The 15,229-nt window shown below is 35.8% G+C and overlaps 1 protein-coding gene across 1 annotated transcript in view; it reads left to right on the top strand.

Annotated features, from left to right (window-relative positions):
* Positions 1–1,401: 1,401 nt before the first annotated feature.
* TMPRSS15 (transmembrane serine protease 15) overlaps positions 1,402–15,229 on the top strand; it is a 54,123-nt gene continuing 40,295 nt past the window's right edge. Inside the window, exons 1-9 of the mRNA XM_039713176.1 lie at positions 1,402–1,546; positions 4,506–4,636; positions 4,927–4,994; positions 5,696–5,737; positions 8,235–8,377; positions 10,083–10,127; positions 12,433–12,474; positions 12,795–12,830; positions 14,750–14,869. Coding sequence (XP_039569110.1) covers positions 1,402–1,546; positions 4,506–4,636; positions 4,927–4,994; positions 5,696–5,737; positions 8,235–8,377; positions 10,083–10,127; positions 12,433–12,474; positions 12,795–12,830; positions 14,750–14,869 — 772 coding nt within the window. The remainder of the gene's footprint in view (positions 1,547–4,505; positions 4,637–4,926; positions 4,995–5,695; positions 5,738–8,234; positions 8,378–10,082; positions 10,128–12,432; positions 12,475–12,794; positions 12,831–14,749; positions 14,870–15,229) is intronic.

The following is a 15,229-nucleotide window of genomic DNA, read 5'->3' as shown; positions in this document are numbered from 1 at the left end:
TACAAAAGCAATTCCTACTCTCTCTAGCATGATGACCCACAGATCTAATCCATTTGCAAGTTACAGTCTCCATTTTCTCTTGCTCTGTAAGGGCAGTATGATTAAGGTGCAATGAATTCTGTTTTAAAAACTTTGAGTTTAAGTAAATAATTATTTCTTTTTAGTAAAGTGAAATATTACTTTATTGCTTTCATTCGCTAAATTGAGGTTCCTGCTGTCAGGCCAAGATTTTGATTGTGGTTTAGTGCTTTATATCTTTTCAAATGGCAATTCTTTCAAATACCATGGTTCTCAAAGAGTGGACAGAGAACTGCTGTGTCAACCAAGAGTCTCATTTCAAGACTTTCTCATTTCTTTCCCATTTATATTATCTCCATTTCTGTCAATGAACAGTTAGGTAGAGCTTCTGTCTTCCAAAGATTGACTCAGAAGTTTCCCTTTCCTTTGACAGGCAGGAATATGGCTGGTGTGCTCAGACTCTCCACAAGGAAGAGTGCCATACCACAAATCTGGGTTTAGCACTCTGATTGAGAGTCAGAAACAGTAACTCCCAAGGCTCAAAACATAGAATCAATATGGCTGCTTTACTTTTCTGAAGCTCAAAAGTTTTGACATATTAAATTTATATCCAAATGGTTCCACTGGTTACTACACTGCTTCTTTAATTTACTCTTGCTCCACTACAGCTGCAGCTCTCACCATCCACAGAGCTTTAACTTTATCAAGGACTTGCATCCCATGGCACATTTATGCCTGGTAAGAAAATACAAAACAAGCATGCATTTCATAATGTCTTCTCTGATTAGTTCTCCAGTTCTGTGGTCAAAGAACCATGTCTTACATAGATTAAATTTGTGCTGCTGAATTACTGTTCAGTGCTGAACATGTTTCTGAGCTATGGCACATTACTAAACAATTCATTTCCCAGCACTTCCTTTATAAATGAAATTACTTCTAAAGGAACTTTTAAAGCAGAATGAGGAAAGATACAGCTTTCATTGTTGTCTTCATAATTACCCTTGTGAGGAATTATAAAAAAGAAAACTGTATAAGCAATACATTTGGCAGCAATATTTTATATTGTCACTTAAAAATACCAAATTACAAGAAAAAGTGCAAATCCAGTGACCAACCTTACATTTCTGTGGTTTGCTTGTTCTTCATCTGAGACAAGAATCTTCAGTGCTTCCCCTCTGAGCAGATTTCTTTTCTTCTTATTTGCATATCCTGTGCATGATTATGACTGCTCAGGAATGTTGTAAAAACCTATGTCAGTGAAGTTTTATGATGTAATTCATTTACAAGCATCTCCTATATATATCTGTTTGTGTGGGTTATTACTTTCCTTCTCAGGCTGTGTCTTTTGTCAGTTCTTAATTCACACAAGTTTTTGAGACAGAAATGAAGCCGAAAAAATTATCTGATGAGAAATATGTTTCTCTTAGTAGCTATGAGATTTTCTTTGCTTCTCTGCTTGCAATTTTTGTGTGTGTTAGTGTTGGACTGATTGTACTTTCTTGGTTATCAATCCAGGAGCTGGAACGAGGTAAGTAGCCAGCCTTTAGCTACAGATCTTTAGGAATTCCTTAGACTTTGAAAACAGTGCTCTTACAATTATATATTTTTTTTTTAATTTCATGCTATGTTTTTAATGCTGGGGACAGGGGAAACAGTGGTTTAGGGTTTATGTGTTTTCCTACCCTGAAAAATGATGGGAACAAAGTAAGGTGAAAACCCAAGCACTGGAATCATGCTCTGAAGACATAGAAAATAATTTTCATGGTTTAGGCTTTGACAAAGGTCCCTAAGATGCAATGCAAGCCATAAAACCTGGGTTATTCCACCATATTCATCAACTAGTGAAGGTAATATAGAAAACTGTGAAATTTTACCTTTTTCTCCATGTATGAGTTTTGAATCAGAATAAAAATAATCCACTGAAAGGCTAATAATCTCCTAGAGTTTGTGAGGCCCGTCCCTTGGAATGTATTCTTTTCTTTATTTAAAAAATATTTTTAAGTCATTTATTGGTGTGAGAGAGCTCCTACATGAGCCAGCTGCCTGCCCCATGTAAAGCTCAGGTAAAGTCACTCTTAGTCTTTATTCAGTGCTCAGAATGTGATGGAAGAATTTACTGATACTCAAAGCAAACTAAATTAAAATACCAATATTTCATGACTTTCAAATGGAACTAAAATTTTGGTTAAGAAATCATGTGGATATAAGTTAAGTGGGAGGGCCACATCTGGAGGACTGGATCCAGTTCAGGGCTCCAAAACACGTGAGGGTTATGGAGCTGCTAGAGAGAGTCTCACAGTTTATTTTTGTTGCTGAGGAAATATTCTGCTACATTTATGATTTTGCTGCTTTGATTAACCAAAAACTCATACTATTTCATTCTGACAGCAAAATTTTCATGAAGACTAAATTTTCTGTAAGACTTCTGTTAAAAAAATGAAAACAACCAACCAAGACCATTATGTCAGAATATCATGTTTGTTCCTTCAGTTGCCATTGTTTTTGTTTCCTGATCTTAAAAACTGCAACACCTACCAACTTTCTTACCTTCCTACCAGAATGTTATCACACTCCAGTAAAATCAAAGGGTGTATTACTGAATCTAGAGACAGGCTTTTACTTAATGCCTTTGGTTTTAAAAGAAAAATAGAAAAAAATGTAAAAATATGATTATAAAATAATTTTAATTATAGTTGATATATGATTTGAAAAGGCTTTTACTATTTAGGAGTATTTTTTTAACAGATTTGCAATTGTTTTAAGGACAAGCCTCAAAGAAGCTCAAAGCAGTCTGCTATTACTAGTTGATATTAAATTGGTGTCGCTATGCTATGCCTTCCATAATAAACTGTTCATTGTAGTATTAATTCCTTATCTGCTGTTATGATTCAGTTATTAAATTTCTTGGAAATGCCTCTGCACAAATTAACGTGCAAATGAGACCATATGCCAAAGTCAATATGTATGGGTTTTATCTAACAATAAAGGAGAGATAAAAAGGAAGAAATAGAAAAAAGGGGATTGGGAGGGGAGAGTAAGGTGGAGACAGATTAAGCAGAAAATATCAATACTTCATGGATCCTGATGGCATTCTGTTGATCCTCTTGGTGGTGGGGGTTTCTTGAAAAAAACAGAATCCAGTGGGTTAATATATGTTTGGGCCAGGTGGAAATGCCCAGGTCCTGTTAGGAGGTGTCTCCAGGGAGGAGAGGGCTTTGGTGGTCGCAGTTTCTTTATGCAGTTTTGCCATAATGAGGGCAAAACTCCTTCATAACAATGTTTAAGCCATGAGTGATAATATTTCAACAGTTTCTTTATGCAGTTTTGCCTTAATGGGCAAAACTCCTTCATAACAATGTTTAAGCCATGAGTGATAATATTTCAGTCTCTGACATCTGGTTTTGTCTTAAAACTTGCTTTGATATTAATGCCTTCAAACACAACCTAAAATACCACTGGTACTGCAACTGGTAAGCAAAAGGCATTTCCTATCAATCAGATTTAATTCAGATATTTTTTGAGAATTTCCAGTGCGTTACACAGTGAAGAAATTTTTTTTTAATGTATAATGAATTCCTTTATGTATACGTCATGACCTGTGGCATATTAAAGTCAAGATTAAATTTGCAGTAAGGACCAGTTGTCTAATTTCTTTATAAATTCTCCCAGAATTGCATGAATGTATTGATGCGAAATGTCAGGTCAAAAATAATTTAACAATTCTGACACTGGGTGTTTCCAGGGCTGTTATTGAAACCAGCTTACACATATAAAAAAGGGCACAGCACAAATACATAAAGAAAGGTCAAAAATAATTTAACAATTCTGACACTGGATGTTTCTAGGGCTGTCATTGAAACCAGCTTACACATATAAAAAAGGGCACAGCACAAATACATAAAATGTGAGGCAATAATTTGCAATATTTTTTTTATCCAGAACATACAAAATACTCATAATTCACTATTTGCCCTCCAGTTTATCTCTGTCCCTTTTGTTAGACATAAATGGGCATATCATTATATCCTTTATGCACTCAGTGTTGCAGGAAAACAACATCTAAAACAAAAGTGAAAGCAATGAGAACTAAGGGCAAGTGGAATTAATAAAAATATTATTACCACTATAATTATTGTAAACATTAAAAAGTCTATTTTTTCTTTAAACTGAGCACTAGGCAGAACATCTCTGTATATCATTGTGTCCTTTATGCACTCAGTGTTGCACTAAAACAAATCTAAAACAAAAGTGAAAGCAATGAGAACTAAGGGCAAGTGGAATTAATAAAAATATTATTACCACTATAATTATTGTAAACATTAAAAAGTCTATTTTTTCTTTAAACTGAGCACTAGGCAGAACATCATTGCAAAGCAGTAAAAAAACCCTAGAAATTATTGTATTGATGATCCATGTGAAATAAAATCCAATGTAATATTTTTCATTTACTTCTATATAATTAAAACACCTTTTTTTTCATTATCTAGCTGAAGGAGATGTGAATACTCACAGCTATATGGGAATATTAAAAATAGTCTCTGGCACATCTTTCACTTCCACCTTACAAAACAGTTCCTCAGTTGATTTCAAAGTCCTTGCCTTTGATGTAGAAAAATTGGTAAGAACCTATCAGATTGTTGTTTATTCAAGAGTATTTGTAGGTACATTAATTCCTTAACATTAATTGCTGTTGATGATTTTTTTCTTTCCAAAAAAGAGTTATTTCAGATCCTAAGCCTGGTCAGAACCCAATATACTCCTTATTTGAGAAAATCAGTGAATCACCAAAGAAATACCTTGCTTCTGTAGTCTAGAAAAAGTTATTTAGTACTAAAACCATGATTATAGTGTGATAATGTGTGTATTTTTAATTACTGTATTGGTTCAAGATTTCTCTCTTTCATGCAGATACAAAATATCTTTCAAGAAAGTGATCTGAAATACAAGTTTGAGAGATGTGAAATCTCCCAGTTCAAGTAGGTACAGCTTAATTTAACTTTGAAAATAAATGTCAAAAGTCCTTACTTTGGTATTTCTCCCAGAAGTATTTACCTTGATTACCAAGACATCCTTGGGAACCTCCTATATTGTGCCTTTCACATCTTACATCTTCCAATGTGCTCAGTTTGTCACCAGCGTGTTGTGTGTCCTTGCTTTGACCAAACCAGTAAGGCTGAGCCCTAACACCCTCCCAGAAAAATTCCAGATTTCGAAGAACTGCTGAATTTCAGGTTAGGGATCTCCTGGCATAAGCCTGGAGGCTCAGGCGTTCATATGTCCCTGTGGATACAGATCCACTTAATTCACATTCCTTAGGGTGTTAACAAGTAAGGCTGCCATTTGACACAGGAAAAGCTGCAGCCTCTGTGTCCTAAAGATTCCGTGAATCTGCTTCATTTAGTAAAGCTCATTTTCAATATTCTGGGGTGTTAGTTGTCCCACTGAAGGCCAGCTGACTAAAATGTCCAAGGTATGCAGCCAGGTCTGTGGTGTTAATTCCATCTGCAGTATTCTAAATAAGGTCCTGATTTAGCAAAACACGTGTAACACTGTCTCTCATTATTAAACAATTCCAGGACGAGTCCCCATTCTGTCCAAAACATTATAATCTCTATGGCAGCCACGTGGTGTTGGTTGTGGTTTTTCTTCTTTTTTATTGTTGCTTTTTTTTCTACAGGAAATCTGAAAATGACCATAACAGATTGACATCAGAGACCAGGTAACTGTATATAACAAAGTTTACTTAAAATATAGGCAAGAGACAATGATACTACTAATTTAGACAATTCTTCTGTGGACTGTGAATCAATTTTAAAAACCCCAAAACCAAATATTTTTAGAATTTAGATAAGGCCCTCTAAAGAGGATGAAGCTTCAAGACATATCTTTTCTCTTAAAACTTCCTTTAGGATTAGATTTTTAAAAAGAGATAGTCCCTGGGACTGTCAATTTAGAAAGAAAAATGGAAGAGTAAGAAAGGTAAGAAACTATCTAGAAAGGAAAATATATAGGTTTGTGCTGAGTTTGCTCATGTAAAACTGCTTAAACTGAGGTCAGACCTCATGTCACTACCAGTAACTCAAGTTTTAAATCAAGAGAAGTCTAATGACACACTGCAGGCAGGAACAAAACAGAGGAAGAAAGATTGACTCTAGCAGAACTGAAGAACCCTGAGAAATGAATGGTCTAGCTGGCTGTCTCATAGGTGAAATCAGAAACTTAAAGTACACATTACATGAAAACAGATCAATAGTTTTGTGCTACCACATGTTCTTGTTATATCAGTGTAAGTACATAAAGTTGATAAATATGTGGAGGAGATTAGTTTATTTGAATGACTGTCCTTGAAAAAAGAAAACCAAACAATTTATTGGGGTATTATCTGACCATGAATATCAGTAAATAATGGGAAGCAGATTTACATTGGAGCAATCTTTTGATTGAAATAGTGAGGACATATCCCTGCTAGCCAGAAAGCAGAGTATGATGACTTTATGAAGGATTATATAACATTAAGGGAATGGATACACAGCAGCAAGAGTAGGCCACTTACAAAGTGTTGTCCTTGTAAAGGTAGATACAGCCAGAAAATTTGGGTTCTGCACAAAGAAAGGGACTATTCTCATCAAAATTTGGGCATCAAAGATGGAGACATCTCTGAGCAGTTTGCTCAAGACTGCCTTTGTAAGTGCTGGTTTTTAGCTTTCTCATCTGGTCAATTTAGATGCCTTTTAGGAGACCAATTATGCCAAAGAACAGCTTACTTCTTTCTGTCAACCAAAATGGGAACCCAGATATCTGAACTGTAACTAACTGTGTTGGCAAAACCCATCCCACCACTGTGTCTTGACACAACAATCATAGAAATTGCAGAAAATTTGGGTTCTGCACAAAGAAAGGGACTATTCTCATCAAAATTTGGGCATCGAAGATGGACACATCTCTAAGCAGTTTGCTCAAGACTGTCTTTGTAAGTGCTGGGTTTTTAGCTTTCTCATCTGGTCAATTTAGATGCCTTTTAGGAGACCAATTATGCCAAAGAACAGCTTACTTCTTTCTGTCAACCAAAATGGGAACCCAGATATCTGAACTGTAACTAACTGTGTTGGCAAAACTCATCCCACCACTGTGTCTTGACACAACAATCATAGAAATTGCAGAAAATCTGCTGGTTTTGAATGCTGGATCTTGTTTTTATACAACAGTAAGGATCTGTCTTCATTTCTGCATCCAATAACTTTGTCTCAGACATTATTTTCTTTTCATTTAAAAAGTGTTTACCCCTTCAGGCAATCTGCTTGGCATTTCACCCTTGAAACGCTGCTGCTGAGTCACAAAAACAGCAATAAAAGCTTTTGTTTGCTCAGCATGGCCTAGAGGTTATCAGAAATATACAGGAAGGAGAGCTTTTCTACATATTGCAAACTACAAACTGTGCTCAGCAAAACAACAGGATTAATCACTCCTTACAAAGAGCACTACTGAGTCAGTTGCAAGTGGGTAGTTTAAGGATAAAAAAGTTTACGCCTAAATTTAAATAAAGGAGAAAACATTTATCTTTGGCAGGTGTCATACTTCAACATTACCTTACTCTAGCTGCAAACATAAAACTTCATAATAGTCTCTAGAAAGGATGAAGGGAACAGAAAGCACTCTAGATAAAATTCATACAAGTTAAATGCAGTTTAACCACAATTTCTAAAGATCTCTGTTTTCAGACATCATTTTTTCCTTGTGAGAATCCAGGCAATCACACAGCAGATCTGCAAAACATGCAGAATCCACAGATTTGCGTTATAAAAGTGGTCACTTTGTATTATATTTTGCCATATTATACAATTTTCATTATACTTCCAGGTTCACCTTCAATATTTTAGGGCTAAAATTAATACAGCTGTTGAACAACAGTAAAGCTATTTCTTTAGTTTTCCTCAAGTTCTGCTCCATTGCAGCAACTGAAATGAATGTCTTGGGTTTTTTTTCTGATAGTGTGAGTAAGAGTAAATAAAGAAAAAACAAAGTTTCCCCAAGATTCAAACTGACCTGATGATTAAGAAATGTTTCTTTATGTCATCTTTGTCAGCCAATATTTAAAAAACCATCTGCCTTCGCCAATGGAACCAGAGTTAGAATGAAATATTGTCTAGATGATGTACTATAGCAGATTTTTTCATCAGCTCAAATAACTAATTGATTTCTCTGTTTTATATTGCTAGTGTGGTGGTGATCCTCACCCTTTATTTTACCCAGATGGTAACAGTTGAGAAGATAAAAAATGAGCTGGTTTGGGGTGTCATTGCAAATAACCCTAATCCTACCAAGGCTTTGAAAATTGATGTGAACAGCATACAAATCACAGGTAATATTAGGGAGTTTTTTGTTTGAAGTTTTTGTTTATTTGTTTGGGGTTTTGTTTGTTTGTTTGTTGGTTTTTGTTTTTAATTCTAAAAATGCCTCAGAACTACAGGCAGCAGGAATGAAATTTTTGGCTCCCGGACACCAATTGGATCATTACTTTTTCTCTCGGGTGCCCTCCTCCCCATTACATAGCTTTCAGTAGCAGCTTAAAGAATTTACAACCTCTTCTACTACAAAGTATGAACCAGCATTCCCTAAGGAGGAAGTAAAGGGCAAAGTAGCGGTTTCCCAGTGAAAACCACTCAATTTCACCTTTTATGAAGCATAATATTTGTAATTTTTAGCCCTCTAATAAAAGCAATTAAGCCCCAACCATGTTGTTTCATAAGTAAATACAGTTACAATTTTGTTCTGCTAAAAATTAAGAAAAGGGCTCAGAGTTGCAGTGAGTAAAGACTTGTTTACTGAAAAATATGTCCTGTAGAAAAAACAAACTGCTTTGGGAGCAGTGCACCCAGGGAACAGGCTCCGTATTCCTGTAGAGTCTAGGTAAATGTAAGTGGGAGAGAAAGGAACAGGGCTTTGAGGACTAGGTTGCTTTAAATTCTGCAAATATACAGATATTTTGTGTAAGTACTAGAAAATATATCAGTCTAAATGGAAGCACTTCAAGATCAGTGGGAATCCTTTTTTTTACGGGAAAAAAAGCTGCAAAACAGCCGTTCACTGAGGATGAGGTTAAAAAACAATCTGAAGCAGAAGTTGATTAGCTGACATTTGTAGACCTGCTGGAGTTACTATCAAGTAAAACCTGAGGAGTGGCAATCTGCTGTGCCATGTCTCTTACTCTATACCAAAAGCTGCATTTTTTGCTAAATACTTCAAGTATTCAAAGGCTAAATTCAGAGTCTGGACATATTTAGTTCTCTTTACTGCTTGTTTATTACAAATTACTGCAGAACACTATGGAAATTGATTGCTTGTTATACTTCAGAAATGCCACCAAAAAATAATTAAGAGCATCTTAAAAGGTTCATCCATTGATGAACTTTGAGGTAGTCAAACTTTTCCTGCTATGGATCATTGAAATGCCTCTTTCCACATGAGAAATCACCTGTCCGTTCTACCAGGAGTGCTTCAATAAAATAATTGTAACTAATTAAGAACCACAATATGTGGCACTTTTGAATATATCAATATGTTCTGCTAGAGACATTCCTATTTCAGAGAGGGAGAGAGGTGTCACACAGGTGTGACTTGCTTGAAGTGAGTTTTCACAGTGATTAAAATTAACTTACTTTCTTGTAAACTATCCCAGGTTAATTTTAACTCATTCATCTCTTCTAAATACTGTTCTCTAAGACACAGGTGCTCTGCAAATCTCTATAGAATAAAAAGCCTCAAGAGAGATTTCCCAGGTGAAATGTGCAGTGCAATCAATAGGGATTGAGGATTGAAAGAAACTGCAGAACTGCAGTGGCTTTGAAACCTCAAAACCTCAACTCATTTTTGGGATCTTTCTTCCTTGGGAAAATCATGGAGTTTGAGGAAATGATTGGGAATGAGGCAAAAGGAAGGAAGCAGGACACTGACAGTGATTCAATGAGAAATAGTAACAGCTGATTTCTTTTTAATCTTCATTTCTGTCATCTAAAACTAGACACTGTGCTATAAAAGAAGTTTATAATGAACTTGCTTTCTTCCAGCAGCTGCTGAAAATCCTACTACAACAACACCTTTAACCTCACCAGGTCAGTATCTTTCTCAAAGCAGACACTAATTTTTGTTACCAATACAAGATGAAGGAAAACAAATGCTGTTCAGCTCACATAACTTAGTAAAGCTGCCCTGGCTGCAGCTGGGGCTTGACTGCCAGGGTCCATTCAGTGATAATTAACTGCTTTCACCATTTCTGGCTATTTGAGAAAGCAGTGAGTAACCTGTAGTCCGTACAAAATCTGTAGGAGCTTAATTAGAGCACCATCCCAAAATCTGAGCCTCCATTAACCAGCTGAGCTGCAAGCTGAAGATTTTGCAGATTTATGGAGGTAGATCAGGCTGGGGAGTCCTGCTCTCATGCTGTGGTTATTGATTTACTAAGCAATGTTGACAGACAGATTTTCCTTCCACTATCCCTGGAAGTTTTTTTATGGTGATAAGACATGAAGCAGACAAACTTAGTCTCGCAAACCTGCCAAAAGTCAGCCAGAGAGATAAACAATACAATAAGTTCTTTATAGCACTAGGTGAAGGTAGTCACATACAAACTGCATGCAAATTGTCACATACAAATGTTCCAGGGCAGGGTACCAGGCCAGAAGCTAAACAACTGCCCCTATAAATATAGGAGAAAAGTATTTATTGATATTCTAATTACAGCCATAGTAATGAAAGAGTTACTGTTAGTCTGGTTACATGCCTACCAACGTGTATAGTCCAAAGTGTGCAAGTACTATAGTCTATTCCCAAAGATACCATTTAAACTGCTAACATTCAGTTTTTTCCCCTATCTGCCCCTTCCTCTGGTATGCTATCTTAATGCTCCCCTGGTCCTAAGTTCAATGTTGTTAATCACCCTCAAGCAAAATTTGGAGATTGGGGGAGGTTCCTAAGGAAAGGGGAAGGGAGTTGGGAATTGTCTGCACCCAGGTTGGAATGGCAACAATATTCCTGGGTTGAATTTCTTCTCTCTTGGCCTTAGGTCTGCTTGAGGTCATTTTTGTATTTTTGTTAATATTGTCTACTTCTTTGTTCTTTATGTTTCAGTCCAAATGTCATGATATACCCACATTTTACCACACTGGGTACATTTACTCCTGCTGGATGCAGGGTTATGGCTCTGCTAACCCTAAAATCATCCTTTGCCATCTCAATTTGATACTTTATTGAGAATTTCTAGTAACTGTGCTTATACCACTGCTGTTTCTATCACTTTCCTGTGTTTTCCTTTTAGGGATTTTGCTGTCAATTTGTGCATGCACTTTTGAGAACATCTGTAGCAACCAAAATTTTTCAACAGTCTTCAAGATGTAGCTCCCTGATAACTGTTGTCTTAGAATTGTTTGCTCCAGCATGCATCTATTTTTTAGGTCTTGGAATGTTTAATTCCTTCTAAATTGGTTATCCTGTAGTAAATGTATAGACAGATATGTTGGTATAAATATATATATTTATTTGTGTGTGTGTATATATCTCTTTGAAAACCTGTGATGGTATCAATTAAGCTTTTTTTTTCTCTGCAGTAGCTGTGAGAAACGTCCATCTATTCACTGCTCTTCTCTCTCTCTGCCAAAGAAACTGTGTCCCTAAGTTTGCTGACACAGAATGCACTGTGACCAGAATGGTCCAGTTTAGCTTAATAGTATTTGCTAAATAAACATGGTTTGATCAAAAATTGGTGGGAAATCCTCCTGCAAGTTTCTGCGCTAGGTCTGGGAGAGCAGGAATATCTAACAACAATAAGTTGGTTATGGCCAATGGTCATCAACTTCTACACACAAAACTGATGGGTGACAAACTGTAGAGGAGTCCTTACTGCATCTCCCACTTTATTCCTTCAGGCCTAGAAACTTCCCTCACCATAGAAACTGAGGTACAGGATCCAGTACCTGCAGTGACATGGGGATTGTTTTCAGTCAAAGACATCATCATCCAACTCATATATTTAAGTCTTAATTTAGAAAGTAAAAATAATAAACAGGGATGCTAAAGCAAATCAGAGAGGGGGAAAAAAAAGACTCTTTGGGAGCTGGAAATTCCAGATGCATCCTCAATGAAGTGGAACTTCTGTTGGAGCAATCACAAATGCACATTCCATTTTTCCAGAATGTTTTGCAGTTTACAGTCACTAATAGAAATCTGCTTATTTACCTAAGCATTTCTTCATGTGTAAATATGTACACTCACAGGTATGTATATATGCACCTGTAGGTAAATAGACAAATAATAGATAGGTTTGAGGCTCCTAATTTATTTGTAGAGAAATTTTGTCAGAAAATGTACATTTTCCTTTTAGTACTAATGTTGAAAGTGTTATAACTTTTCTTTTTCCAATAGATCCCACGAGTTTCATTACAAGTTCCTTGACACCAACTTCAGGTCAGAACTTTTACAGGGGAAGACGAGAAAGAATTACTCCTATTTTAGTTGGGGGGGGGAGGGGTGGAAGGAGGAAAGAAATCTTTTGAAGTTATTGAAACACTTGGGTTTCACATAACTTTTTCTTATGTTTATTGTGACACTTGAGCTTCAGGACCAAGCCACTCAAGCTGGTACTACCATACCTGGAGTGCGGGAAGCAAACAATGCAGATATAAAAGCAGATTAACTGCTGCTTAATTGTGCCCAAGCAACCACAGAAGTGCTCCCAGAGAGCAAGAATAAGGTTCTAACCCTGGGTTTTATTTGTCCAGGTTCAGGACAGCTCACCACAAGCAAGTCCTCAACAACAGTGGGTGAGTAGCTCTGTGTGTGGAGGAGCAGGGAGGTTACACAGAGCAATCTGAGATTGCAAAATTGCCCTGCTCATGTACAGCCTCTCCTCGCAGCATTCAATCCTTGTATTCCATTCCTGAAAATTCAGGATATGCAGGTTTACCTTAGACCAAGGAGACCTTTTCAAAGAGAAGGGACTTCTAAGACTGTACATGCTACAAAAATGCTGCATGTGTTATGCTTGTTAAAGCACACATTGACTCTAATACTAGCTGTTTGATTTTTTTTAATTCATGTTATTTCTTTACTTTTATGGAGAAAATAAAACAAAATAAGCAACTTAATAGCAAAGTATGACTTCCAATGGACAGAAAGCTGAAGATGTTTTGAGTCATTGAAAACATTCTCCAGCCTTCTTACATGGTGCAATATATATGATTTCTACAAGCAATCTAATGTGTTCAAGTCTTATGTGTTTACTGCCCTTATTTAATTGAATATAACACTTACAGCACAATTTAGAGTAATTTGCCATTTAAGAAGTCAGACTGTTTCAGCAGGAAAAGTTGATTTCTTTCAATCCAGGAGGTGGCAGTGCTGTTTAGTTTTCTGACTTGAATTAGCTGAGAATTGATCATGTTGTATGTAAACAATGATTTCTTTCCTGATGGGCTTGTGCAAAATCTCTTCCTGGGTTACTGGCTGGAATTTTTGCTCTGGGTCTAGAATGCAAAGTTTTGTCTCTGCTCATTTGTGGAAATTCATTCACTGGCCTTGTGTCACTTCCAACACTTTACTGGAGTATGTTTGGTTTATTTTAATTTCCAGTTGGATGCAAAATGGTAAATCTTGTGGGTTTATAACATTTGCATTGCCAGCACTGAGGGTGTTTTGTAAAACACTTTGAAGTGCTACAATACATCCATACCAATGTCAGTCTGAGACACAGTACAATATCTTACTTAATCTGATTACAGAACTAGCAGCTCTATAAAAAAAATATGAAAATATGAAATTTTACAGATTACTATCTTTCCTTCTTGTATCATAAATGTTGACCTTTTTCTGTAAGCATTTATTGAAGTAGAGACAAGGAACTGTGTGAATAGTTCTATAGAATTTAATACAATTTTAAGAATTTTCAAATTAGTAGTTCTCCAAAGCTTAGTTTAGCTACATGTTTCTGTTCACTTTAATAAGACCTACTTCAATTCTAAAGATATCTAAGACCAAAACCCTCTAAAGACTAAGAGTTTGTTTGCAGTAGATGAACATTTATGCTCTAGGAAAAGGCTACTAGTAAGATCTACAATTTCAAGGACCTGCCCATGTATACCTCTAAGAGAAATTTGCTCTTAACTTAAATGTTTAATCTGTAAATCTGAAAAGAATATTGTTTCTGATTATTCTGGTATTTAAGAATCTAGTCTTAAAGACTCTTTGTTTAGGATATCCTAGTTAAAGAATCAGATTCCTTAGAATGATGAGGTGTAAGAGTGTGACGTGTCAAAGTTGAAGAAATCAATTAAATTCTATTTACCTAAACCCAGAGATTATTCACTGTTTTTTAAACCCAAGTACAGTTTTCTCACATTGTTTGAACATAAGAAATTGGAAAATGTCATTTATTATATTGCATAAAGTAGTTTATTTCTGTAAAGGAAAAAAAAAGGGGGAATTCATAGATATTTTCTTCCAGCCTTACTTCAAGCTTTGTTTCGAAAGATATTTCACTTCTGAGAAGTCTCTCTATTCTGTGCCAAATTTATCTTTTTAGTATGTGATATTTCATTCCAGGCTTCTAAAAATGCAGTTTTGTAAAACACAATAGAGTGGTTGATTTGATTTGTGGTAAAGCAACCAGAGGAAAGTCAATTTTCCTTTGTAGTGAGACTGCATTACTTTTGTGCTGTTATTGCTCTCATCTTTATTATTCTAGCTGAGTGTTTGCCACCTGCTGAACTCTGTGCTGATGGTGCAACCTGCATTAGTGAAGATTTCTTTTGTGATGGAGTCTTGAACTGCCCAGATGGTTCAGATGAATCTGAAAAAAGATGTGGTAAGAATGTAAACTCCTGTAAATCAGTCTTTTTACACATGCTTAACACTGTCAGTAGTTTGTAAATAGTTTATGGTCAATAAACTTCACTGCACAGTGAAGTCCAAATCAATCCTATTAAACATAATAATGAGTGATTTTTATAATATTTATCTTGCAAGAGGAAACAGTGTTCTGTAAAATCCTCACTAATGAAGAATATGCTTAATAAATAATGAAATATTAGAGTCTTTCTGTTTTAATATAAAGCTATAAATTTGTTGCTTACTACGGAAATATTACAAACATAAATCCCATGTAAATTTAAAAATAATATACAAATTTAATATGAAGATTTGCATCCGTGTTCTCAAACAGTGT

The sequence above is a fragment of the Passer montanus genome, unplaced genomic scaffold (assembly GCF_014805655.1).
Source record: "Passer montanus isolate IOZ18808 unplaced genomic scaffold, ASM1480565v1 scaffold28, whole genome shotgun sequence".
NCBI lineage: Eukaryota > Metazoa > Chordata > Aves > Passeriformes > Passeridae > Passer > Passer montanus.
This window is presented reverse-complemented; position numbering and strand designations above follow the sequence as displayed.